The 27,973-nt window shown below is 47.9% G+C and overlaps 2 protein-coding genes across 10 annotated transcripts in view; both read left to right on the forward strand.

Annotated features, from left to right (window-relative positions):
- The window catches only part of cobl (cordon-bleu WH2 repeat protein), a 49,176-nt gene extending 36,445 nt beyond the window's left edge, over positions 1–12,731 (forward strand). For all 7 annotated transcript variants that reach the window (XM_062466488.1, XM_062466495.1, XM_062466493.1 and 4 more), the window contains 8 exons: positions 2,377–2,507; positions 2,541–2,680; positions 4,108–4,211; positions 4,521–6,265; positions 7,257–7,373; positions 7,582–7,709; positions 7,815–7,980; positions 10,450–12,731. In XM_062466488.1, coding sequence (XP_062322472.1) covers positions 2,377–2,507; positions 2,541–2,680; positions 4,108–4,211; positions 4,521–6,265; positions 7,257–7,373; positions 7,582–7,709; positions 7,815–7,980; positions 10,450–10,533 — 2,615 coding nt within the window. In that variant the 3' untranslated portion in view covers positions 10,534–12,731. The remainder of the gene's footprint in view (positions 1–2,376; positions 2,508–2,540; positions 2,681–4,107; positions 4,212–4,520; positions 6,266–7,256; positions 7,374–7,581; positions 7,710–7,814; positions 7,981–10,449) is intronic.
- Positions 12,732–14,134: 1,403 nt separating this feature from the next.
- Positions 14,135–27,973, forward strand: part of grb10b (growth factor receptor-bound protein 10b) — a 43,995-nt gene continuing 30,156 nt past the window's right edge. Inside the window, exons 1-3 of one of the 3 annotated variants that reach the window (XM_062466498.1) lie at positions 14,135–14,274; positions 22,787–22,897; positions 27,752–27,896. In XM_062466498.1, the coding sequence (XP_062322482.1) occupies positions 22,847–22,897; positions 27,752–27,896 (196 nt within the window). In that variant the 5' untranslated portion in view covers positions 14,135–14,274; positions 22,787–22,846. The remainder of the gene's footprint in view (positions 14,275–22,786; positions 22,898–27,751; positions 27,897–27,973) is intronic. The other 2 variants (XM_062466497.1, XM_062466499.1) reach the window with 2 other exon arrangements.

The raw sequence follows: 27,973 nt of genomic DNA on the forward strand, positions 1-27,973 counted from the left end.
TGCAGATTTAGCTCAGCAGGTAATTGATTTATCCTAGCCAATTTAGCTTAGCAGCTGGTTGATTTAGCCTAGCAAGTTTAGGCTAACAAATGTAGCTTAGCATATCAACACTGTGTGTGAGAGGAGACAGGGTAGCTACTGTAAGAGGAGCTGGCTGCATGTGTCCAGTGTGTATTGAGTGAAGAATGATGCTGATGGCGTGTTGAAAGGAGATGATGAGCGAAGTCATCTGATCCACAGATCAATGGTTCCCTAGCGTAGGTTTGGTGATGGTGGAAAACACCGTAGACATGAGCATGCTGTCTTTAAACTGGGAACATATTTTGTTAGCTTTGTGAGTTTTTTTTTTTTGTTTCTTTTTACATACAATGAATATGTAAAGCTGATTTGTGTGAAGTGTTTGGAATCCTTCCTGGTTCTGTATCTGCCATCATCTCAGGCCTCATGTGTGTTTCCTCCTGTTGTGAATCCCCCACTGCAGGGTCGATCATCATCAGCTAACCCACTGCAGGTTAACTCATGCAAATAGTATTTGAAAATGTTTGAAAAAAACATAGATATTGTTCAGTGATTAGAGCATTTGCAGATCAAGAGGCCTCGGGTTTGAATACCCCCCCTTACCTCGCTTTAGATGAAAGTGTCTGCTAAATGATGACTGCATTATTATTATTATTATGTTTCAAATGACATTGGAGGCAGGTCTTAGGACACAACATGGTTTGTTGCTCTAATGATGTAGTTCTGTAATGGTGTTCTCAATGGAGATGAGTGGTGTTTACATGTTCCCTGTGTTGGGTCAATGGAGATGAGTGGTGTTTACATGTTCCCTGTGTTGGGTCAATGGAGATGAGTGGTGTTTACATGTTCCCTGTGTTGGGTCAATGGAGATGAGTGGTGTTTACATGTTCCCTGTGTTGGGTCAATGGAGATGAGTGGTGTTTACATGTTCCCTGTGTTGGGTCAATGGAGATGAGTGGTGTTTACATGTTCCCTGTGTTGGGTCAATGGAGATGAGTGGTGTTTACATGTTCCCTGTGTTGGGTCAATGGAGATGAGTGGTGTTTACATGTTCCCTGTGTTGGGTCAATGGAAATGAGTGGTGTTTACATGTTCCCTGTGTTGGGTCAATGGAGATGAGTGGTGTTTACATGTTCCCTGTGTTGGGTCAATGGAGATGAGTGGTGTTTACATGTTCCCTGTGTTGGGTCAATGGAGATGAGTGGTGTTTACATGTTCCCTGTGTTGGGTCAATGGAGATGAGTGGTGTTTACATGTTCCCTGTGTTGAGTCAATGGAGATGAGTGGTGTTTACATGTTCCCTGTGTTGGGTCGTTGGCTTGTCTGTAGACACATCTGCTTATGAAGCCACTGTTAGGTCACTAGTTGGTATGGATCTATATTTCACAAAAAGGAAATGTATTTACACTGTATCAAGTGCAGAATCACCACTTAAAGAGTTGCAAGATCATTTTGAAGTGGAAGCAGTCTTCCTTTTAAATTAAAGATATGGAAGACCTTTCTTACGAGACTTGGGCCATACTTCCGGTTGTTCCTTGTTTGTGTGTGTGGACTGTGCACAAATCTACCGTGCATGTGTCTCCTTCCGTTTCCCAGACTTGGTTTGGGAGTGTTGGTTAGCAGAAGGTGAGCAGAAGGTCAGACTGTTTGTGATTATGGTTTGGAAGGATGAGCATGCAACTTGAGCTTGTGTATGAACTGTAGGAGTGTGTGTGTGTCTGCGTGTGTGTGTGTGTATTCCTGACTCTAACATGACTCGCCTCATTGCTGGGAAGGATGAGTGGGTTCTTAGGATGGTTGTGAGTCACTGTAGTGAGCCCGAACCGGACAGGCCGCACACACTGCGTGCCTGTGTGTGCAGTTGTGCCTGTGTGTGTGTGTGCCTGTGTGTGTGTGTGTGTGTGTGTGTGTGCGTGTGTGCCTGTGTGTGTGTGTGCCTTTGTGTGTGTGTGTGTGCCTGTGTGTGCCTGTGTGTGTGTGTGCCTGTGTGTGTGTGTGTGTGTGTGTGTGTTTTGAACTGTATCCAACCTCCTCTCCTCTGTTTGCATGTCCTTCACCTCGTCTGCTCTCTGCTTCTAACAAGCCAATGCCCAGCTCTCTACTAACTGATACCCAGCAGGACTGTGCATGACAACGTAACACCACAAACTGCTGATGTGGGTGACGATGTGGATGCTAATACTCACATTAACAGAAGATGCTGCTGCATGTTACATGTTGTGATGAATCTGAACCCTTGATCTTCCTCTTGTGCTTTCCACAAGCTCTACTTTGTGTGTCGCTTTGATTAAAAACGTCTTGTCAAACTATTCTAATGGCTTCCATCTAAACACCGTCTCTTTCCTGGTGCCTGGTCAGCCTGGCTGTACTCGCGGCGGCGCTCCGTGGACGGACACACCCCGGACACAGACGAGGAGGAGGCGGCTTCGCTGGCCAGCAGCAACAGCCTCCAGGACCAGGGCTACGCCGCGTCCGAGGGCACGGGGGAGGTGGAGGAGGGCATGGGGGAGGGCATGGGGGAGGTGGAGGAGCCGAGGGCGGTCGGCTCGCCCGCCGACGGAGGCCTCTCGCGGGGGCCGGGGGGAGGTCAGGTCCAGGACCCGCCCGGCGACGGCTCCAGTGACAGCGACGAAGGTTGTGCCACCTGGGGCTCCAGGCACAGGTGAGGAGTCGTCGCTGCGGTAACGGGAGCGTGTCACGGGACATTTGTATTCATTTAGCTGATGTGTTTTCCCCCTAAAAGCGACAGGCTGATGGAGAGAAAAGCAGAACAACCACTGATGGGAAGGGTTAGGTTTAATAGTGTTTGAGTGCGTAGTCAAGGACCGGTCTGTGTTTGCCAGGTGCTGTGTTTACCACGTCCCAGCGTGTGCACCTGTAGCAGAGGTGTTTAGGAAGGGTCCCATTCACTCACTGCTCCATCATCCAGGACAATGACCTTAAAGGAGTAACACTACACACTAACACAGGAACCCTTCAGGACAAACCACAACATTATGAAGAGGAAAGTGTAGAAAGGCGTTTGAGTTCCCGTCCAGGTTTAGCTGTGGTGAGAGGTCTGAGGAGATGGGAGACACCTTCTTCTAAACCCACCACAGTGAATGATCTCTCTCCCTTCCTGTCTGAGTCGCTGACTCATGTCTCCATCTTCCTCACGACTCAGCACCGGCTGGCTTTTAATGGCTCGTTTTATTGAGCCAAACATTGAATGATAACTGACTGCAGCACCACATGTGCAGCAACTGAGAAGCAGCCAGGGGGCTTGGAGCCTGCCTTAGCACGAAGAGTGAGAGGGAGAGAGAGAGGGGGAGGGAGAGAGGGGTGGGAGAGAGAGGGGGGTGGGAGAGAGGGGTGGGAGAGAGAGGGGGGAGAGAGAGGGGGGAGAGAGAGAGCGGGAGAGAGAGAGAGCGGGAGAGAGAGAGAGCGGGAGAGAGAGAGAGCGGGAGAGAGAGAGAGGGGGAGGGAGAGCGGGAGAGAGAGAGAGAGGGGGATGGAGAGAGGGGTGGGGGAGAGAGAGGGGGGAGAGAGAGAGCGGGAGAGAGAGAGAGCGGGAGAGAGAGAGAGGGGGAGGGAGAGCGGGAGACAGAGAGAGAGGGGGAGGGAGAGAGCTGGGAAGACAGGCAGAGAGGAAAGGAGAAAAAGATGGAAAGAGATGAGAAGACTTGAGGAGAGAGGGAAGACAGAGAGATAAGGAGTAAGAGAGATGGTTTGAGATGGGAAGAAAGAGGAAGGAGAGAGTGAAAGCTCTGAGCTGGCGTCTCGGACCCTCCTGTCTTCTCACACTTTTAGAAAAGATCTTGGAACATCTTCTCCTCAGCTGTTTTAAATAACAGTGCAGCTTCTTGTCTGTGGGGGACATTAAACCTAGAGAGAATAAGCACTGGATTAACATACATACAGAACGTCAATAACTCAGACTCATTTGAGACCTTGAGTTTAGAGTACTGTAAGTAATAAACTTTGAAGTAAATATTTCAAAGAGACTTGAATTACACTTGAAAAGAGTCAACATAACAAATAGATATTTACGTAACGTGCAAAGCACAACTCTTCAAACCCCAACAGTTTTCTTCTCATCCATCCCGACAGACACAGCAGAGATGCCATCCACAGGACGAAAGCGGGCAGATCTGAGGGCAGCTATGACGAGGACCCAGAGCTCCCGCTGGCCAGGCTGGATGATGAGCTAGCAGGTGAGCTCCTCTCGCTGTGGGGGGGAGTCAGCAAGAAGGGTGCAAGTTGGTTTTTATAATATGGGTGGGACAGCTTTTCTTTGATAACCCAGGATGCTGCTGTTTAATATAATTATCTTCATAAAAAGTGTGTGTGGGGAGGGGGACAGAACAGGACAGATTTGTTGTTTTTCTAAAGTTGGTGGGACATGTCCCATGTATAATATAACAGACTTCCCTGGTCCACCATGATAGCTGTCCTCTCACGATGCTGGTCTAGTATCGATGCACTCACATCTCTCCTTGTCTCTCAATCCATGCATCCTGTAGTGCAAGAGAAAACTTGCTCCTTATCTCCTGAGAGTAACGAGATTCCGGTGTCGGCGGTGGATCTGGACGTCCCGGTGACGGCCATAGACGAGGTCCTGGAGGAGTACGAACAGAGCGAGGCGGAGCAGCGGCGGGCAGAACCCGAGACGGCGCCCGCGGGCCACCACTCCACGCAGAAGCCTGGCGACGTGGGCCGGAACAGGAACAACAATGCTGGCTCGTCCTGCGGCCGAAACCAGGCCAGCAGCGCTCAGACGGGACCCCTCTACATGCCCAGGAGCGAGCCTCGTACACAGGGTTACAGCGCAGAGAAGGAGAAACCAGCTCCGGGGACGACAACTAAACCACAGCTCCAGAGGCAGAAGGCGACCGCGGACGCTGACCCTAATCCCGGGAACTCCCGCAAGCTCCATGGTCCAGAGGACGGCCCGAACTCTCTCCCCTCCAGCCACTCCCAAACTGCCAAGAAAGCGGAGGGAGGTCCTGCCTACAGAAGCCATTCCTCGTCCAGTAAAATAACCCACAGCCCCGTGTCTCGATTCGGAATGAAGACGTTCACCGTTGTCCCTCCCAAGCCAACGGTGGCCCCGACACCGGCCCCCACCGCCCCCACGAACGGAGCCATCAAGATCGACGAGCTGGGCAACATGGTCCGAGTGGACCTGCACAGGAACATGTTCGGAGTTTCCTCCGAGTCAGGCATCAGTGTGGAGTCTCCTCTCCTGGGCCGAGCCAAGGCCTTCTGGAGCTCAACCGAGAAACAGGAAGCTGCTGCCCTGGCTCCCAGCAGAGGGCCCAGCATGAGGGCGAGGGAGAAGACCGAAGGAGATCAGAAAACATCTCTTGTCACCGCCGCTTCGGGCGCTGCAGGGGGAGTCAGGCTGGAGGAACGTACTGGGGAGGTTGCAAAGGAGGGCTGTGCTGAATCAGATGGAAACCTTCCGGAAACCTCACAGCAGCCCGTCAGCCTGCCTGTCAAACCTGTGTCCGTCCCGGACAAGAGAGACCTGTCGTTCCTGAAACCCTCCAGGAGAACGTCCAGCCAATATGTGGCGTCGGCCATCACTAAACACACAGCCAAACCCCCTGCTCATGTTGTCAACATCACCAGGATCCCAGAATCGTCTGTCCCTGGGAAAAAAGGTGCCTTCAGCTCTCTGGAAGAAGGCCGGCCCGTTCAGCGGACTCCATACCTGCCTTCTCACAAACCTGAGAGCTCTTCAGGCGAGGGCAGAGGAACGACCGACTTGAACTCTCACTCTGGAGGTCCTAAAAGGTCAACTAGCTACTCTGACAGCAGCACAGAGAGGCAGGAGTCTGGGGCACTGAGGCCGGATAGGGGAGGCTTAACTACCGCCTCAGCCAGAGGGACCTCTAACACCGCCAACCCTAAACCCGCCCTGCCTGCAGCCCACACCTCTGCACCGAAACAAACCACCCTGAACTCCCACAGTAAACAGACTCCGGTCCATGACCAGGCCCTGGCCCAGAAGCGGGACGCCCCGAGCATCCAGACCACCACTCTCCGGCCCCACGTGGCCCCCCACCCAGAGGCTCCTCCCCCAGGGGAGCTGCAGATCTCCGGGGGCGTGCCCCTCCCAGATCCCCAGCAGCTGAACAACGTGTTTGGCCCCGTGAAGAAGTTCAAGCCGGTGATCCTGAAGTCGGTGGAGAAGGAGACGACACTGCACTCGTCTCTGATGGAGGCCATCCAGACGAACGGAGGCAGGGACCGTCTGAGGAAGGTCAGACGTCTGGCCCACCACCATCACTGTATTATTTGCAGGGCTTAACAAAATGGGGCTTGTCAAATGTAAATGATAAGGAATTCTGGCCATTTTTCTTCCCCCACCATACTTCACATTATACAGGGGGTAGAGAGAGTCGTCCACTAATCACGTCCACCGGAGCAGTTCTGATGGGCAGGCCAGCGTGTGTGTGTGAATGAGAGGCAAAATGTAAAGCGCTTCAGGCACCGATAGGTGCCGTTAAATGTGCTGTATATAAATGCAGCCCATTTAATTGACACCAAGGTTATAATCGTAAACGAAAACGAACGAAATAACGAAAACTAGGTGGTAAAAAACATTGTCGTTAACTGAAATAAAAATAAAAACGAGGCATCACAAAAAAACGATAACCAACTAAAACTGTATTGTATGGTCGCAAAACTTAACTAAAATAAAATACAATTATAGAGTAAATGGCCAAATAAGTTTACATTTCCGACTGGGAACCCAGAAATTAGTCCTATTTGGGGTAACTTTGAATATGACTGTGTGTCAGATAAAAGCAAGTGCCTTGCAGTGGAAGGTGGTGAAATATGTGGAAAAAATTTTAAAGGGAAAAATCCCACAAATTGGAAAGTACATTTCAGACGCACGCACAAGGAGGTTAACCTAGCTTACCTTAATAAGGTAAAGGACAACGCCAAGCCCCCCTCCCCCGAAACAGAAGCTAACCCCGGTACAGGGATAGGCAGCATGACGGAAAATGCAAAAATGCAAAACTATAATAACCTTGGTTCACACAGACAAGGAATTTACTGTGGCTGGAAGGTGCGTAAAATAGCTATAATATACAAATAGGGCAACATGCAATATGGCAAAGTGTCGATAAAGTGTTAAAGTCAGTGTGAGTCCTTGGCCTTGTCAAACACTGCAGATGTCAGCAGATTGGTAGTACTGATTGTGCTTGTCTTCATGGGTTTGAGCGTGATAGTCGTGTTCTCTCCAGATCGCTAACGGCGGCAGCGTGGCGGTCAAGACGTCATCCTTCGTGGAGGAGGAGAGCGAGAGGTCTGCGCTGCTGGCGGCCCTCAGAGCTCCTAGCAGCTCCGGGAGGCTGAGGAAGGTCAGAGTTCAGCTTTCTGTGGCGTTTCTGCAGATTTACCCAGAATATACTGATATAAGATTATTATGGAGTTGTTCCTGTTATTACTGCTACTCGAATGTCCCAGTCTGTTCTCCTGTTCTCTGGTTCTCCAGACAAACTCACCAGTCTGTTCTCTGGTTCTCTGGTTGTTCAGAAAAACTCACCAGTCTGTTCTCTGGTTCTCCAGACCCACTGTGAGGCAGCAGATGAGCTGGAGCAGTCCAGGAGAACTGAAGTGGAGAAACACCATGTTCCCTCTCCTCCTTCCCCTTCCCACTCTGTCCCTCTCCATCCCTCCATGATGCCCCCCCCTCCTCCTCCTCCCTCCATGATGCCCCCCCCTCCTCCTCCTCCTCCCTCCATGATGCCCCCTCCTCCTCCTCCTCATCCCTCCATGATGCCCCCCCCTCCTCCTCCTCATCCCTCCATGATGCCCCCCCCTCCTCCTCCTCCCTCCATGATGCCCCCCCCTCCGCCCCCTCCCTCCGGCCAGCCCAGTCCCAGCGCGGGGGGGAATCCTGTCCTGGCTCGGGAGGCCATGCTGGAGGCCATACGGTCTGGCAGTGCTGCTGACCGCCTCAAGAAGGTATGCAGGATTAGATGACCACACCCCTGAACACAGGATTAGACCACTCCCCTGAACACAGGTTAAGACCACACTCAGGATTACACCACTCCCCTGAACACAGGTTAAGACCACTCCCCTGAACACAGGTTTAGACCACACCCCTGAACACAGGTTAAGACCACTCCCCTGAACACAGGTTAAGACCACCCCCCTGAACACAGGATTAGACCACACCCCTGAACACGGGTTTAGACCACACCCCTGAACACGGGTTTAGACCACTCCCCTGAACACAGGTTTAGACCACACCCCTGAACACAGGTTAAGACCACTCCCCTGAACACAGGTTAAGACCACTCCCCTGAACACAGGTTTAGACCACACCCCTGAACACAGGTTAAGACCACTCCCCTGAACACAGGTTAAGACCACTCCCCTGAACACAGGATTAGACCACACCCCTGAACACGGGTTTAGACCACACCCCTGAACACGGGTTTAGACCACACCCCTGAACACGGGTTTAGACCACACCCCTGAACACGGGTTTAGACCACTCCCCTGAACACGGGTTTAGACCACACCCCTGAACACAGGTTTAGACCACACCCCTGAATACAGGATTACATTTACATTTAGTCATTTAGCAGACACTCTTATCCAGAGCGACTTGCAGTAAGTACAGGGACATTCCCCCGAGGCAAGTAGGGTGAAGTGCCTTGCCCAAGGACACGTCATCTGGCACGGCCGGGAATCGAACTGGCAACCTTCTGATTACAAGCCCGCTTCCCTAACCGCTCTGCCACCTGACTCCCTGATTAGACCACACCCCTGAATACAGAATTAGACCACGCCCCTGAATAGAGGATTAGACCACACCCCTGAACACAGGTTTAGACCACACCCCTGAACACGGGTTTAGACCACTCCCCTGAACACGGGTTTAGACCACACCCCTGAACACGGGTTTAGACCACTCCCCTGAACACGGGTTTAGACCACTCCCCTGAACACGGGTTTAGACCACACCCCTGAACACGGGTTTAGACCACACCCCTGAACACAGGTTTAGACCACACCCCTGAATACAGGAATAGACCACGCCCCTGAATAGAGGATTAGACCACACCCCTGAACACAGGTTTAGACCACACCCCTGAACACAGGATTAGACCACACCCCTGAACAAAGGTTTAGACCACACCCCTAAACATGGATTTAGACCACTCCCCTGAACACGGGTTTAGACCACACCCCTGAACATGGGTTTAGACCACACCCCTAAACATGGATTTAGACCACTCCCCTGAACACGGGTTTAGACCACACCCCTGAACAAGGGTTTAGACCACTCCCCTGAACACGGGTTTAGACCACACCCCTGAACACAGGTTTAGACCACTCCCCTGAACATAGGTTTAGACCACTCCCCTGAACACAGGTTTAGACCACACCCCTGAACACTGGTTTAGACCTTAACTGGTTAAGAGCACAACCCTAAACACTGATTTAGATCCTTACAGGTTTAGACCACACCCCTGAACACAGGTTTAGACCACACCCCTGAACACAGAATTAGACCAAACCCCTGAACACAGGTTTAGACCACTCCCCTGAACACAGGTTTAGATCCTTAGAGGTTTAGACCCTAACCCTGAACACTGGTTTAGATCCTTAGAGGTTTAGACCCTAACCCTGAACACTGGTTTAAATCCTTACAGGTTTAGACCCTAACCCTAAACACTGGTTTAGATCCTTACAGGTTTAGACCCTAACCCTGAACACTGGTTTAGATCCTTACAGGTTTAGACCCTAACCCTGAACACTGGTTTAGATCCTTACAGGTTTAGACCCTAACCCTAAACACTGGTTTAGATCCTTACAGGTTTAGACCCTAACCCTGAACACTGGTTTAGATCCTTACAGGTTTAGACCCTAACCCTGAACACTGGTTTAGATCCTTACAGGTTTAGAGCCTAACCCTGAACACTGGTTTAGATTCAAAGTAAAAATGTGAAGTGGTGTTTAAGTTCAAATGTGTTTTTATCTCATAACCACGGGTGTTACAGTGGTATTTAATAGAATATTTCCCCCTGCCCAGACGGCACTGTAACCCCGCCCCTGGTGTCAGTAGGGCGGAGTTTAAACACAGTAGGCTACAGGACACACAGGTATCCCTCAGCAGGTACGGCAGGAGGGAAGTTGTTTACACGAGTGGGCACTTCACAATTACTCTTTTTTTGGAAAATCTCATCAAATTTGATTTGTCCAGCCCTTTTTACAAGCAGTCAGAGGGCTTCACATGCCCCCATAGAACAGCACCTAAACCAACCTAAACCCTCCAGGAAGACCAGGGGAAACAGACAAACTGAGAGAAAAAATTTAAGAAAGACAATTGGATTACCGATAATTTATACTGAATGCATCATGATGCTTGAACGTGATGGCTTGAGTGTAAAAGTAAGGCTTGTTTTTACTATAATCCAGGTCACCGCTCCTTCGAAAACAGTCAAAGTGAACGGTCGTCTGGGTATCATGCAGGCCTCGTTGTCCCTCGCTCAGGGACAATAACCACTTCATCAAAACATCCACAACCTGCTAAACCATCAGACTGGAACTCGCAGGCTGCCAAACAATGCCTAGCGCTTCAAGTCGAGTTGCTGTTCTTCCTGGTGTTTTGCGATGTGTACTTGAGAAAGTGCTGTAACTGGAAGGAGTGATGAGAATGTGCCATTTGTTTTTTTTTTCTCTTTTGCAAATAGAAATATATTTATTAGCGGCTCGTGGTTAACAATTATATATGAGATGCTCTAAAGATGATTTTTTTTTTTTTAGGTAAATGTTTTGTATTTTTCCTAAACCTTTTTAAGAGTGTTGTTGAACTGATGCCTCGAGCTGTGTTATTGTCAGTGTTACCATTGACGCAGACTACAATAAGCTGCCAAGCTCTACACAAGGAGCTTCCAGAGCATGTGCTGCTGGTGCCTCCCAGCCCTCTCCTCCCTCTCCTCCCAGCCCTCTCCTCCCAGCCCTCTCCTCCCTCTCCTCCCAGCCCTCTCCTCCCTCTCCTCCCAGTCCTCTCCTCCCAGCCCTCTCCTCCCAGCCCTCTCCTCCCAGCCCTCTCCTCCCTCTCCTCCCAGCCCTCTCCTCCCTCTCCTCCCAGCCCTCTCCTCCCAGCCCTCTCCTCCCAGCCCTCTCCTCCCAGTCCTCTCCTCCCAGCCCTCTCCTCCCAGCCCTCTCCTCCCAGCCCTCTCCTCCCAGCCCTCTCCTCCCAGCCCTCTCCTCCCAGCCCTCTCCTCCCAGTCCTCTCCTCCCAGCCCTCTCCTCCCAGCCCTCTCCTCCCAGCCCTCTCCTCCCAGTCCTCTCCTCCCAGCCCTCTCCTCCCTCTCCTCCCAGTCCTCTCCTCCCAGCCCTCTCCTCCCAGCCCTCTCCTCCCAGTCCTCTCCTCCCAGCCCTCTCCTCCCAGTCCTCTCCTCCCAGTCCTCTCCTCCCAGTCCTCTCCTCCCAGCCCTCTCCTCCCAGTCCTCTCCTCCCAGTCCTCTCCTCCCAGTCCTCTCCTCCCAGCCCTCTCCTCCCAGGCCTCTCCTCCCAGTCCCCTCCTCCCAGTCCTCTCCTCCCTGCCCTCTCCTCCCAGTCCTCTCCTCCCAGTCCTCTCCTCCCAGCCCTCTCCTCCCAGTACTCTCCTCCCTGCCCTCTCCTCCCAGCCCTCTCCTCCCAGTCCTCTCCTCCCAGTCCTCTCCTCCCAGTCCTCTCCTCCCTGCCCTCTCCTCCCTGCCCTCTCCTCCCAGTCCTCTCCTCCCAGTCCTCTCCTCCCTGCCCTCTCCTCCCTGCCCTCTCCTCCCAGTCCTCTCCTCCCAGTCCTCTCCTCTCTGCCCTCTCCTCCCTGCCCTCTCCTCCCTACCTTCTGCCCTGGTGATGCTGCCGTTTACCCGCTTCACATCTGGATCATTTTCTGATGATTTATTTTACAGAGCCTTTTGATGATGTATCTGATATTCATAGAAAACTATCACTAATCCTATCCATGACATCTCAAATCATTTTGAAGCATTGGTACTTAGTTATGTATATATAACAGCCAGTATCGTCATGACTTTTGAGATAGTTTAGTAATGAACAGTAGCGAGTAGCTGCCTTTCAACGTCTCTGTTCTGGAGGAACTTTGTCAGCAGCAGCATCTGTGGACCACCCTGACCTAAGCTAATGCCCGCTCTGTATGAGACACACGTGCAATGTGTTCAGCAGTAATGATTAAAAACTAAATAATGTAAATAAAAAGCCCAGTATTAAGGAGACATGTTCATACACCCTGACACGATACTGCATACTGAGAGGGGTGATCCCTCTGGGTGTAAAAACACACACACACACAGGTGCGGGCTGAGTGTCACAGCTCTGAGTCTCCAAACAGGAAGTGACACGTACTACTGAGTGGCCTTTGGTGAAAGTAGCTTTGAAATTGACTTCCTCTCTCTCGCATGTAACCGACTTGAGCCGAAGGATATAGGATTCTAGAACCATTCCAGATGTTCTGGTTCTTTCCATGGGTTTCATGTTCTTCCTGTTATCCCGTTCTCCTCTGTATCCATCTGTGTACGTTGTAAATTAGAGAGACGTTATTACATTATGAAGTCCTACTGGGAAACATGATCATGTAATGATGTAGCGTGGATCTTCTGGTTTTCTGTTAAGTGCACATTATTCTGGGTTAGGATTGCACATGGCTTTCTAAACTTGAGTTTTGATTCAATAAATTATTATTTAAATCACTTTTGTTTGTTTATTTGAGTCACAATCATCAAGATCAGTCCAGCACTGTTGCTGGTTCTGGTGTTTATAATAGTCTGTTTGTTGCTCATGCTGCCCAACACACCTGACCTGACTGCTGTTACCTCACATTCTCAACCCCAACACACCTGACCTGACTGCTGTTACCTCACATTCTCAACCCCAACACACCTGACCTGACTGCTGTTACCTCACATTCTCAACCCCAACACACCTGACCTGACTGCTGTTACCTCACATTCTCAACCCCAACACACCTGACCTGACTGCTGTTACCTCACATGCTCAACCCCAACACAGCCTGCACGGTAGCTCCTGCGAATGCAGTGGCCAGCCAAGGAGAGTATGTACCAGAGGTGGTTCAGAGACCTGGGAGATGATGAACCTGCCAAGGCTTTAGCTTACAAAGTTCCAGCATATGAGAGAACCTTTTTTCTATCCCTTGGGTCAGGCACAGGGAGGTCACATAAGGTCAGATTATACTTAGATCCCGACTCCTGATCACCTGTTCATCCCTCTGTTGTCAAGCCTGACCTTAACGGGGCTCAAGACTGGATTGGAACAGCCAGACCTAAAGCCCTGTTTGTGTTGAGGCTTCCTTTAGCCTCACCGCACACTTGAGCCTCCACACACAGAGAACACTGAGGACATCACAGTTCCTGAATATGCTTGTGTGATTCTAAGTACTACGGACACGCACTCCAACACATACACACACACTCCCACACACACACTCCCGCACACCCACAGGGAGGGTAATTCCCTTTACACTGGAAGGCAGTACGTTCTTGCCAGGCCACAGGCGTTCTGTTGGTCAGAATTCCTGCTCACTTGTGGCCATTCGAATCTGTCTTATGAAACTGCAACCAGCCCATCAGCTGCCAAGCCAGCCCTGCTGTGGCCATTTCAAGAGAAAACAACTCTGAATGAAGGATTCCTGGTAACTTATGACTCACCACACAGTACAAGGTTGTGAGATGACTTCAAGCCAAATCTTCGCCTGGTGCTTACTGATGGTAAACATCCTTCTATCTTTTAGACATAACTGAATGTGGCCATTGTAATCATGCACAGAGCAGCCCCAGCCTCTACTGTAGTTCACCAGAGCAGCCCTAGTCTCAACTGTAGTTCTACAGAGCGGCATTTGTCTCTATTACAGACCTGCACTAGTCTACTCTTTAGAGTAGTAGAATGCGCGTGTGACCATTATCTACACAGAAGTTTCAACACACAGAAGGAATGAAGTTAGGTCATGTGCAACGCCACTACGTGTAGACCAGCGTGCAACAAGAGAGGGGAGACGTAAGGATAGATGGGCGGAGTCAAACTGGTGGAGGGAGGAGCTGTTTCGTGTGAGGAGGAGTGAACTCGGGAGATGAACTGCGGTCAATCCGTGTTCTCATCGGGAATGTTGACCACTACGGACTGAGCGAGAAAAGCAATACTTGCGCTACTATTGTCACGGCTCTACACATTCTCCTGGCATGCTTGTGATTTCTCTTTAATCTCAAAAGAAGATATAACGTGAGTACTTCAGTAATAAACAAGCGCTGTTGTGTGTTATGCTGTATTATTTTTGCTGTATGCAAATGCATAAACTTTAGGCATTTGCCTGAAGACTGTCCACTATAAACTCACGTGTGCCAAGAAGAAGTCGAGCGATTTTCGAGACTTATCATATAGTGTTTGTTCAGTAGTTTATGCCGAGGGGTTAGATTGGAAAGCGAGATACATTGGTTTTATTTACAACTTTACATAACATCAAAATGAACACGTTGTTAGAGTGCAGTAGGTTAATAATGATCCGGTGACTGCTTTGCTGATAAACTGCTTCTAGTGTTCTAAAAGCAACGGAGAAGATCGCTCAGTATCTGGCTATTTTTGGCACGGGGTCCATATTTAGAACATTAAAGTAATGCAAGTAATTAATACAAGCAAGCAACTGTCGGGCCCCATCACCCCAGCATGTTTGAGTTTTACCGGTCTTAACCCTGGCTGTTTAACTTTGAGGTGGGGGGTAGGCGTTTTCCCCGGCCAGTTCGTGTGTAGTCTGCTGAACCGTAGCGGCTAATGCGCTCTGTCTCCTCACAGCGGTCCCGGTGCAGACGCCACGGCAAGTCTGCCGTGTCTTTATTGTGGACGAGGTTGAACGGTATATTTTGCGAGTAGACATTAGAAAAGAAACCCATCCCATACGGAAGGTTTGGGTTAAGGTTAGTATTGCTACACAATGGAATCCTGCCAGGATTATAATCCATGTTGATACTTTTAATTTACTCATCAGAATTAAATTATAATTTCATAACGATGGCTAAAATGTTTTCTCTCACTTATACGTTGTTATGAAAATATGGTAAGGTGAGTGTGTTGCCTCGGTGTGGGGGGCCTTAGTGAAGCAATCACAAACATCAGCTATTGGTTCTTAAATGTACCTGCTACAAAGCTCAACATGTACACTTTTCCGGATCAAGAGAACCGTCCAGAACAGACCATAATATCTGTCTGTTTCATGGGTACGACCAGATGTAACCAACGGTAACCTGACCGGGAGCAGTTTGGCACGCTGCTCTGAAGGCACTGACTTGATGAGGCATGAATCTGCAGCGACTGATCACGTACGGATAACATGACATGTGCCTGGAGTTCCTCTTCAGCCACTTAACCCAGTAATTACCTGAGTGATGTTTAGTCATGGACCCGAGGAGCAGCCGGTCTGGAAGCTGCATCAGGACAGTAATCACGCAGATGGAGTTCTGGCTGAATTGCACATTCATTGTCAGTTATTAATCTCGATCTGTGTCAGGTCCAGTCAGAACGTTTGCTTCAATTTAGACTGGGATTAGAGCGGAAGCATGAAGCTAATGTGTGGGTGTGTTTTTCTTCTCAGTTTGATGTTACACCAAGCTCAGACAGAATTCCTGTCAGTGTATAGTCCCCACTTCCCCCCTTACTCATGCCTTGGCCCAGACTGGACAGGGGATGGATAGAGCTCAGTGGTTAGAGGATTTGACTGCTGATCTAGTGGTTCAAACCTCCTTCTTTATGTTGCTTTGGAGAAAGCATCTGGTGATTAAAATACACAATATTCTGTCCAGTATGGATTTTTTGGTGCCAGTATGGATGTGTTGGTGCCAGTATGGATGTGTTGGTGCCAATATGGATGTGTTGGTGCCAGTATGGATGTGTTGGTGCAAACCAGACCACTGAAGACCACGGTTCCTGTGATCTGCACACAGTGTTACTGGTACTGTAGGCCCTGTACTGTATTCTACTGTCAGTTTCCACACATGCAAAGGGTCCTGGCAGGTTATTGTCGATTATTGTCATGGATGACAGCAGTAAGACCCTGGTCATGGATGACAGCAGTAAGACATTGGTCATGGATGACAGCAGTAAGACCCTGGTCATGGATGATAGCAGTCATGGATGACAGCAGTAAGACCCTGGTCATGGATGATGGCAGTCATGGATGACAGCAGTAAGACCCTGGTCATGGATGATGGCAGTCATGGATGACAGCAGTAAGACCCTGGTCATGGATGACAGCAGTAAGACCCTGGTCATGGATGATGGCAGTCATGGATGACAGCAGTAAGACCCTGGTCATGGATGATGGCAGTCATGGATGACAGCAGTAAGACCCTGGTCATGGATGACAGCAGTAAGACCCTGGTCATGGATGACAGCAGTAAGACCCTGGTCATGGATGACAGCAGTAAGACCCTGGTCATGGATGACAGCAGTAAGACCCTGGTCAGCAGTAAGACCCTGGTCATGGATGACAGCAGTAAGACCCTGGTCAGCAGTAAGACCCTGGTCATGGATGATGGCAGTCATGGATGACAGCAGTAAGACCCTGGTCATGGATGACAGCAGTAAGACCCTGGTCATGGATGACAGCAGTAAGACCCTGGTCATGGATGACAGCAGTAAGACCCTGGTCAGCAGTAAGACCCTGGTCATGGATGATGGCAGTCATGGATGACAGCAGTAAGACCCTGGTCATGGATGACAGCAGTAAGACCCTGGTCATGGATGACAGCAGTGGAACAGAGACCATGCTGATCTCGGATATGTTAATCATTCTTGGAGTTCATCTTATACCCAAAGTTCTAAAATGTCAACAAAATCCTTACACACCTCTGTCTGCATTGTGTACATCAGAAAGGACATTCTCTATGGATTGATAAATGGCTTAGTATCAGCTTCCACTCCAAATGGCATCTTGGGTTGGAGTGGAGTAGGAGCAAGCCCACCCTGGTAGCAAGCTTGAGAATAAGCAAAACAGGTCCCAAGCCATTCATTATGTAGATTGCATAAGGCCGTTTCTCCTAGCCCAATGAAATCCTCATCCAATTAGCGATTGACCATGTTTACCAAAGCCTCTCTCAGAGCCTGCTGCTATTCATGCGGCCCTGTGACATCAGACAAGCTCTTGTATAGCCTACTTTACGCTGTTGCGCCCAGATAATGAAGCTGCCAATTAATGAGTGATCAACATGTGCAACAAGCATAGCTACTGAGGTGTGACCACAATGTGATAAGCCATTAAACCAACTAATGACAAGAGTTGCACTGTTCATCTGTATGAATCTAGAGAAGAAAGCCGTACTGTACAAGAGTACGTTATACTGCACAGCACTACAGCAAACTGTTCAGGACTGCATCACACCCTGGATCATCCCCCTTTCCTCTCTCCTCTGCCTCATCCCTCTTTCCTCTCTGCCTCATCCTTCTCTCCTCTCTGCCTGATCCCCTCACTGCCTCATTCCTCCTTGCTTCATACCTCTCTCCTCTGCCTCATCCCTCCCTGCCTCATCCCTCTCTCCTCTCTGCCTCATCCCTCACTTCCTCCTCACTGCCTCATTGCTCCCTGCCTCATTCCTCTCCTCTCTGCCTCATCCCTCACTGCCTCTTCTCTGCCTCATCCCTCCCTTCCTCATTCCTCTCCTCTCTGCCTCATTCCTCTCCTCTCTGCCTCATCCCTCACTGCCTCCTCTCTGCCTCATCCCTCCCTGCCTCATTCCTCTGCCTCATTCCTCTCTGCCTCATCCCTCCCTGCTTCATTCCTCTCTGCCTCATCCCTCATTCCTCTCTGCCTCATCCCTCCCTGCCTCATTCCTCTCTGACTCATCCCTCTCTCCTCTCTCCCTCATCCATCACTGTATTCTGAGTAGACTGACTGCACTTGTGGAATGAGAATGAGCTGTAGAGATCTTTGGATGTTATGCTTCTGGATGCCCAGGGAAACTACGTATTGAGGCTACAATTGATCACATGATCACCCCAATATTTGCTTTTGCCACCTTAACCTAATTGGGTGTATCTGCCTTTGGCAAGGTGCAACCTATATTCTCTCTCATTTATATATTTATTTATTATTTATAATTTTCCCACCCTCAAAACTCTTGTAAATGTTTGCACTACATAGACAGTATTGCAGTAGCGTAACCTCCAGTTAGCTCAGCTGTAAAACGTACTTACCGGTCTGGGGGTCTGAATCTAGGACCAAAACGGAGCACAGCCAACTTCTCCAGGTGAGGAAAATGTTACCTTCTGCCTGTTGGATGTGCTCTTCTGTAGCAGGTAATCTAGTTATCCAAAGCACAGGATGCACCAGCTGTGTTAGCCAGCTACAGTATTAGCTACCAACCAGTTAGCTAATACTTAGTCAGCTTTGTTTTCCCTGTATTTGCGCTGTTGAGATAAGGTATTGTGGTGGGACTGATAGATTATTAAAGTTATAAACCACGAGAGGGATATCAAATGATGATCATAAGTCCTGTAGAGCAATCGATGCCATTCAATATCCGAACGATTGGAGTGGACAAGCGCGAGGCGGTTTCTCCTACTTACAGCCAGTCACATGACCGGCTGGATACCGCTGCTCCATCACCTGATCACTACTGATCAGACTCTGGCTCCAAATGACATCACCAGCGCAAGATCGGAGCACAGGATATTTTGGCTTCATTTTCGTACAGTGAGAGGAAGTGGATATGTTGCCCCTTGGTTCTTACATGTGACTGCGACATGGGGTAATTTGTGAAAAAACGATGCTGCTTTCTAAAATGCTCTCTCTCTCTCATAGACAAACTGGACTAGTCTCCCGGCAGAAGTCAGGCAGCGTGTTCATGTGTTTTGTGTGAGGGGCTTTGAAGGGAGGGGTGGGATATTATGGTTTGAGTCGTTTGGAATAGAAGCTAAATTAGCTAGCTTCGCAAAACTTGCCTACACCAACTTTAAGTAGAAACCGACGCAAGCACACCTCACAATTTTCTCAGAAATTGTACCCTCTCTCATTTTTAATGCAGCCTAGGTTAATGCTCACCGGCACTCATCAGCGTATCTATGGTAACCTTGCACGGGGCGCCAAATGTGCTAGGACCGCCCCTGCACATGACCCTGTGTTGTACAGTGCACATGACCCTGTGTTGTACTGTGCACATGACCCTGTGTTGTACTGTGCACATGACCCTGTGTTGTACAGTGCACATGACCCTGTGTTGTACAGTGCACATGACCCTGTGTTGTACTGTGCACATGACCCTGTGTTGTACAGTGCACATGACCCTGTGTTGTACAGTGCACATGACCCTGTGTTGTACAGTGCACATGACCCTGTGTTGTACTGTGCACATGACGACAATAAATGGGGAGCACTACTAGGCACACATTTGGCCGCAGCGCCTGCAAGACATTTATTTCTGTTTTAGTTGGCTCAGATGTGGAAGGGTTAAAAGTTTAAACGTTTCTATTTCACACTCATGTTGTCCTTTACTGTGAAATGTAGTATTTTAAAAGCATTCGTAAAGCTTTGAATGGATAAGTTTGAAATCAGAGGTAGGCTACTCAGATGTAGTCTGTAAAAATAGCCTAGCCTACTGTGAGACAGTCCAGTCACACATATGCCCTTTGTCGGAATGACTATTTTAGTAGAGAACCGAACCGTCACAAACTACATTTGGCATTATGAACACAGTAATAACACATTATGAACACAGTAATAACACATTATGAACATAGTAATAACACCCCATTGAAAGAGGCTTTGTGTAATTTAGGCTAATGATGTGATTAATTAATTTAGCTGACGCTTGTTGTATCAGACATAGGGTGGGATTAGAACCTGCAACCTCTTGATCTGCGGTCAATGCTAATGCCTAGTGTTTTGGCGCTAATGTGATATTTATCCTTAGTCACACCAAGCAAAATGGGAGATCACTTTGGGGAAATGTTGTTACAGTTCAATTAGGCTTTACTTTAAATAGCCCCTGTTGATTCGAATGCTGGCTGCTCTCTGGTGTTTTAACACTAAGGGATATTAAAGCAGACTTTGTCTCAGTACTAGCACTTGTAGCCTACACGTTTCTATGGTTTTTAGCTAAAGAACGGTTGTTGCCTATATAGTTATGGCTTTCTAGCTACATCAGCTAGCTTAGTTGTCTAATATTCCTGAGCTAGCTAGCTGGTTACGTGAAACGTTGCCTAGTTTTGACCACATGCCGTTTGTATGTGGCGCTGGTTAGATAGTGCTAGCTGTACGAGATCTGAGAAATGGTAGTGGAAAATGGAAAAAGGTACCAATAGATTGGTAATAGGTATATTGATTAACGTGACTAAGTAGTAGGCTTACTTGGCGATAAGACTTAAACACGACTAGACCTAACTAGTGAACTTCACTACGTTCTTCTGCTGTTGGAAGCTACGATGATCACTGGAGTTTTCCCAACGTAGCCCAAATATGGAAATGTATTCCACCCCTCAAATGAAAGTTTGTCTCTTGACTTAAAGGCTACTTTCATAGTGTCTAGGTACCAAGATGTGAAAATCTTAAGCGGTTAATAGTTACATGCTCATACAGGGCTGCCAGGTGACAGAAGTTTAAGATTGTCAACGCTAATTCTCCGTTTGAAGTAACGTTTTGCATTCATGCAAGCTTGAGCAAAAATCGTCTTAATAAGTGGCAAGGCAGCACCGCTGGGAACGATGGGGTCCAGACCCTTATGATGATCACAACAGGGATCATTGCACTGTTAAGGTCATAGGCCACTAAGTTTCATTACTCTGTTCAAGTGTAAAGAGTCAAATCAAAGGCTCCTTGCATGCAGCTTAATCCCTCTATTGATACCTCAAGGAGAGGACTGTGTCACTGCACGGGAACTACAAGGGAGCGATTAGACATCATAGCACACTTGATCTTGCACGCTCGGATGCAGGTGTCCTTATAATACTGATGTCACACACAAAATGAGGCACACTCGTGCTCAAACCAATGGAAACACACACACACTGAAGGAAGAAGCACACACACTACACCCACACACAGATTCATCACAAGTAAACTCATTGAGCGGGTCTCACTGATCCTAACCTCTTTGTGGTGGGTGCATTCATGACTGGATCATTATTTGCAAGTTCAAACTTTTGTCATGCTGAGCTTTCTCAACAAATTGGAGAGGATGACCGTCCCTGAGAACTCTGGATCCTGTTTACTTCTAATGAGCTATTTTGGGGATAATTCATAGCTTAGTAACAGCTCTGGTGGAGCTGGATCTGGAGCTGTACAAACCCGAATCTAACTAACAAAACTACCCCACACTCAACACAATCTCACACTAAACCCTACCTCACACTAAACCCCTACCCCACACTTAACCCTACCTAACATTAAACACAACCCTACCCCACACTTAACACTACCTCCCACTAAACACAACCCTACCTCAAACTAAACACAACCCTACCTCACACTAAAACCTACCTCACACTAAAACCTACCTCACACTAAACACAACCCTACCTCACACTAAACCCTACCCCCTACCCCACACTACCCCCTAACCCACACATAACCCAACCTCACACTAAACACAACCCTACCCCACACTAAAACCTACCTCACACTAAACACAACCCTACCTCACACTAAACACAACCCTACCCCACACTAAAACCTACCTCACACTAAACACAACCCTACCTCACACTAAACACAACCCTACCCCACACTAAACCCTACCTCACACTAAACACAATCCTACCTCACACTAAACCCTACCCCCTACCTTACACTTAACCCTACCTTACACTAAACACAACCCTACCTCACACTAAACACAACCCTACCCCACACTAAACCCTACCTCACACTAAACACAACCCTACCTCACACTAAATCCTACCCCCTACCTCACACTTAACCCTACCTCACACTAAACCCTACCTCACACTGAACCAAACTTAAGGTGAAGCAAGGCCTGTGGTCTTCAACTGCTATTTAGAATAGCAGTGCTATTGATGTCAAAATGACTTCATAGTTGGGTTTGTTCTGGAAGTATGGCCTAACTTTAGGTTTTGGAGAAGTCTGCCTGCAGTATTTTGGGGGAAATGTTTACAAGTGTTTATTTGACGCACTTGTGCCAAAAGGTTGATAGGATAGCCACTTTGAGAAGTCCAAATAGAGTCCAACTGTTGAACTTGTGGGGGGGGGGGGGGGGGTAGAGGGGGAGGGCGGCTGGGGGAGGAGAGGGGGGAGGGCGGCTGGGGGAGGAGAGGGGGGAGTGCAGCTGGGGGAGGAGGGTTGGAAGGAAAGGAAGTGTGACTCCACTAACTGAAATGAAAGAAACTCAAATGTGATTGTATTCCAATGACAATTTGAAAGAATGGATGTCTACTCGGTTGTGTGTTAAGATGATAAAATTAGAGACAAATATACTCTCTGGAATGTAAATAGCCTCTATTGTGTACCAAGCTTATTCAGGTGCTCAGACAGAGTGTAGCCTCAGACACCAGTTCATTTTCAACCTCAGAATCTTCCCTCTAAGCGTGCAGAAATCCATTGTTTGAAGAGGAACACCCCAGAATTCAGACGCCAGGCGCTGTCAAGGATGGATGAAGTTAGCAGATTGTGTTTACTGGCCCTGCATGTACAACTATGTGGGTTAAGATGTGCTCTGCGCTATATTAGTCTACTCTTAGTCTCACCTTCCTGGTTTTTCAGCATCAATGAACCTTGGTGCTATGTTTTCCTCAGCAGGCGTCCCTGTCCAAGCTGAATGTGACCAAGACGGTGAGAGACCGGAGGATTCAGATCATGGCTGTGGCCGGTTGCCCCGATTACTTTCTACACCATCCAAATTACCAGGTAACACGTTCTCTTGTCTTGTGTGTGTGTGTGTGTGGGGGGGGGGGGCTTTACTGGACAGCTTCAAGTTAAGTGTGACAGGAAAGGGAGGGAGGGAGGGGGCTAAGGCGTATTTGAACCCATGCCTTAGTGGTAAGGCTTCAGCTTACATCAACGGATCCGAAGTGGAAAAGGTCAGCTGCTTCAGGTTCCTCGGGGTAAACATCAGCGATGATCTCACACGGTAAAGGTGGTCAAAGCGGCCCGGAAACGCCTATTCTTCCTGAGGAGACTGAAGAAGTTTGGCATGGATTCAGTCATCCTCACTAACTTTTACAGATGCACAATAGAGATCATACTGACTGGTTGCATCACAGTGTGGTAAGTGAGCTGCACAGACAAGGACCGCAAGGCCCTACGTAATGTGGTCAGGTCTGCTGAGTTCATCACTGGCAGGAAGCTCCCAGCCCTACAGGACACCTACCACACACGATGCCTCAGGAAAGCTGGCAGGATCCTAAGAGACTGTTACCACCCATCCTTCAGTCTCTTTACCCCGTTACCTTCTGGCAGGCGATACCGAAGCATTCAGTCTCGCACACGAAGACTGGACTACAGTTTCTTTCCAAGGGCCATCAGGCTTTTGAATGAACATTGATATGGACATTGATATTTATTTATTTATTTATTTAGATATACTGTCGACACTTCTCACTAGCCACTTTACACACTGTCACTTTCAGTCACTGTTTGCACTTTCAGCTACTGGTTGCATCAGCAATATTGCACTAACTGTACCCCACTTGTCTTAGGTTAGTATAGGTTATTAGGTTAGTATAGGTTAATATGTGTATTAGAGGTTTAGTATACAGTATTTTAGGTTTAGTATATTATATGTTAGCTTATCATAGGTGTAATATATGTTCTGAGTACTCATATGTCATGTTATGCCAGGTTGCTTCGCGTTGTCTTGTCCTAAGAATTTCAGTGCCCAGTCTGACCTTGTGTTGTTCTGTGCATCTGACAATAAAAGACTTGAACTAGAACTACATGGTACGCAACCACCCACTGTAGTGGGAATGGTAAGGATGGAGACACTTGGTGTTTGTCCCCGGCTTGGGAAACACAATTCTGGTTAGATGTTCAGGGAGATAATTGACTCATTAATATCTGACTCTGTCAGAAATATTAATATATCAAGCATTGCACAGTCAGTCGGTGAACAAGTTTAAGAAAGCTTTATTGCTTGCGGCCGGCCCACAAAGAGACAAAACAACACGCCATTGTGCTACAAAGTTTGTCCGCTAGCATGTTGTGCTAGCAAGCTATTTAAAAAGACCCGCTCTTTACAGTGATTGGCTAAAACGAAGGCATTTTAGAAATGTGCACAAGTGCATTACCTGTAACCTTGAGCGCTAAACAGTTAATGACATGAAACTCTGACGTAGGTAGAAATGGTCTGCTTGTTCAGAGTACCGACCTTAAAGTATGCATACTCACTAATCAGTTGTTTATCTCTACTATAATATGGATTTAACCATCAACACAGTATGTAAACCGACCACTCGGAGGCTCCGGTATTTCCTTCGGAGCGTGGAGGTCCACTGTAAGTGACTCAGAGGCCTTAAGTTAAAACCGACTTCAAAAGTCTATGTATATAATCAGTATTAGCCGCATCGACCCAACTAGATCAAGGTTTTCACCACCGTAGCGTGATATATACGTACATGGAGAACAAGTAACTTAAAAATGCACAAAAATATTTTAATATCTAAATAGTAAGATAATCAATTCAATGATAATGAAACATCATAAAATACAAAACATACCTTCAGAGCAATCGCTAACGAAGGTATTCACAATGAAGACTAGGAGCCTAACGCACCGGAGCTGTATCTTAAACAGAACTCAAAGTGATTGGTAAAACTTATCCCTATATACACCCAAACCTGACTAAAATGGGGATACCGACCATATGACAGAAAGGTTGTCTAACGCATACAGATTCAAATTGGATTATTAATCAAGGCTGCAGTAGACCAAGTGGTGCCCTTGCGAGACAAGGGAATATGTAAACACATGTTGGTCTGCTGCAAGTACAAACTCTGTAAACCCTGTAAATGTACAGTACCAGTCAAAAGTTTGGACATATTTTCCCATTCAAGGGAAAATGTGTCAAAACCTTTGACTGGTACTGTACATGATGTTACAGTATTAAAATTATTACTAGAATGTAATACATAAAATAAGAAACCAAGAAGAAATCATATCAAACATGACATTAAAAACTGTTTAGAACTATATTTACAAGAACACAACTTTTAATGATAATTTCAGAGTCTTCCTCGGTCCACCTTCCTCTTCAAGTGTTGAGACCCCCTCCAGAGGTGTGTCATTAAGGTGTGATTGTCATTTTAGCATTCATGCAAATCAACGACTGTCCCAGGCGAATGTCTGGGTGACCAGTGACATAAGGGGCCATTACAGCCCTACACCACCAACATGGTCGGTTCTTCCTGATGCTGCGTGTGTATTATGTGTATCATAACGAGGCTTGGTTAGCAGCGAACTTGCATGTCTCATTCCCCAACGGCACCTGTTTTGACAGTGATTGGCTTGAGACAGCTGGCGAGTAAACAGTTTGCCGCTTCGCAGAACTGGCAAAACACAAAGAAGCTAGCTTCACATTAGCATTGTAGATGTGGAAGACCCTCTTTTAGCTGCGCGGGTAAATAACTTATTTGAAAGAGAAACCTTCGATGGAAGGCCCAACTTACAGCACAAAGAAGAGGCTCTCTCCACCAGGCCTGTTGTTGTGCTTCTCAGAAGAGCTCTGTGTGGTTAGACAACTCTTCCTCAGCCAGCCAGCCTCTATAGACAGGCGTGGAGGAGGGAGAGACAGCTACAGGCTGACCCAAGCATAGCTAGCTACCCAGCTGGCTGTGGAGAATGCTCTCTTTCTCTCTTTCTTTTTCTCTCTCTCTCTCACGCTCTCTCTCTCTCTCTCTCTCTCTCTCTCTCTCTCTCTCTCTCTCTCTCTCTCTCTCTCTCTCTCTCTCTCTCTCTCCCCAGTCTGAATGTACCTGTCACGCCCAATAGATTTAGGGGCAGAGCATGAATGAAAATGACGAAGTGGTGAATGGGCCCCTAGCATGGAGGCACATTCCTCTGAGGTGAACACATAGGATTCACATGGCGCGAGACTTTGACGTGGCAGAGCTGGGTTTGTGGCCTCCAGCCAGGGATTAGAGGTATTGTTTTGAAGGGCTTTCTGTCATTGTTTGTTGTCCTGGTGCTGCTAGCCTAACCCTGGTGGGAAATAGCAATCAGCTAAGTCACCTGGCTAATGGAAGTCCTGTGTTACATTTACATTTATTCATTTAGCAGACGCTTTTTTAAAGCGACTTCCAAGAGAGAGCTTTACAAAGTGCATAGGTCACTGATCATAACAACAAGATAGCCACAAAAACATTGCAAGTAGCCAAAACATGAAGCACACATTGTGAACAACCAAAGTAAGTGCCAAAGGGAAGAACCATAAGAGCATGTAGTTAAACAAGTTACAATTAAACAACATGAACCGCTATAAGTGCAAGTGTACCTGTGGAAAAAACAAGCAACAATGATAAAAACAATATATCACAGCGAGTACAAAAATTTAAATCAGTTACCACTAACCACAAGAGCAACAAGTCTCTAAGCAAGAGTCATTGTGATCCTTGAGGAAACTAACATCGGGTCAAGCAAACCATTCCTAAGTACCGTTGTACTCCCGGAACAAGTGCGTCTTGAGCCTTTACAGGCCTAAAACCTGCCTAAGACCCTAAACACATGCAAGGTGAAGAGGTCATGTTTTCCTTTTTTTTGTTTAGCCAGGAAGGGCTCATTGAGATCTGACATTTCTTTTTAAAGAGTGTCCTGGCCAAGATAGCCCAGCACCAAGTAAATTAAAATATCTTCTAACCAAATTTGTGTTTTTTGTTGTAATCTCAGCCTGGAGTTAATGTCCCATCATCTTAAATAGTTCATGTTACATCACCTGATCACAAAATAGTTAATAATATCATTTGCTTGGATTTTATTAACCAAGTTTCTGTTTTCCAACAACAGTAAACACTGTAGCCATAAGTAGCCTAAGTGTCAGCAACAGGAAGTTTGCAAAGATCGTCGTGTTAAGGCCAAACATACCACATGGTATGCTATGTCCCATTGCTCGTTCTTGTGCTTCTGGCCAGAGTTGTGGATATTGACACAGCGTCCTGACGTCTTGTTTATCAGAGCAAATCACATGCACACACACACACCCACACACATGCACACCAACACACACGCGCACACACACATGCACCGATCGGTGACCTGAACCTTTCGTAAGCACAGGCTGTCTTTTTCTCATACCTCATGGGGGGGGGGGGGGGGATTAGTCAGTCTGGTAACTGGACCCACCCAACTGGACTGACATCTGAGAGGGTGGGTTTGATCACTCTCTCTCTCTTTCTCTCTCTGTCTGTCTCTTTCTCTCTTGCAGTTGTTGTATGTCTGGATGGATGTGAGGAAGTGGTTAGAGCTTCTCCTTAGGCCAAGAAGAACGTGTTCCTGACAGGCATGTGCTCCCCTGGCCGACCCTTCACCCACTGTCTCTGTTTACATCTGGCAGAGGGAGGGAGGGAGGGAGGGAGGGAGGGAGAAGAGAGGTTGGAGGAGTAAGAGGGAGGGATTAAAAATAGGGAGGAGAGAGTGAAGGGAGGAAAGGGCGGAGCCCTGGGAGTGGAGCAGATGAACTGCCTCAAACATTTGCATGTTGTCGTTTAGAGAGGTGTGTTTGAGGATTGTGCTAGAGACTCTGTTGTGACACTGTGTTGGCATTTCTCTCAGCAGGACAAAGTAGACCGAACCACCAATCACAACCCAGCAGATCTGATCGGGCCAAGTTTCCAGCAGTCTACCAATCACAAACCAGCAGATCTAATTGGACCACGTTTCCAGACGTCTACCAATCGGAACTCCCCTAACCATCAAGGTTTGTGCTGCTGTCTAAACTGTAAGATGTTCACAGGCCTTTGCCTGAAAAAATGAATGCAGGATTACACCTGTTAC

The sequence above is a fragment of the Osmerus eperlanus genome, chromosome 7, assembly GCF_963692335.1.
Source record: "Osmerus eperlanus chromosome 7, fOsmEpe2.1, whole genome shotgun sequence".
Classification (NCBI taxonomy): domain Eukaryota; kingdom Metazoa; phylum Chordata; class Actinopteri; order Osmeriformes; family Osmeridae; genus Osmerus; species Osmerus eperlanus.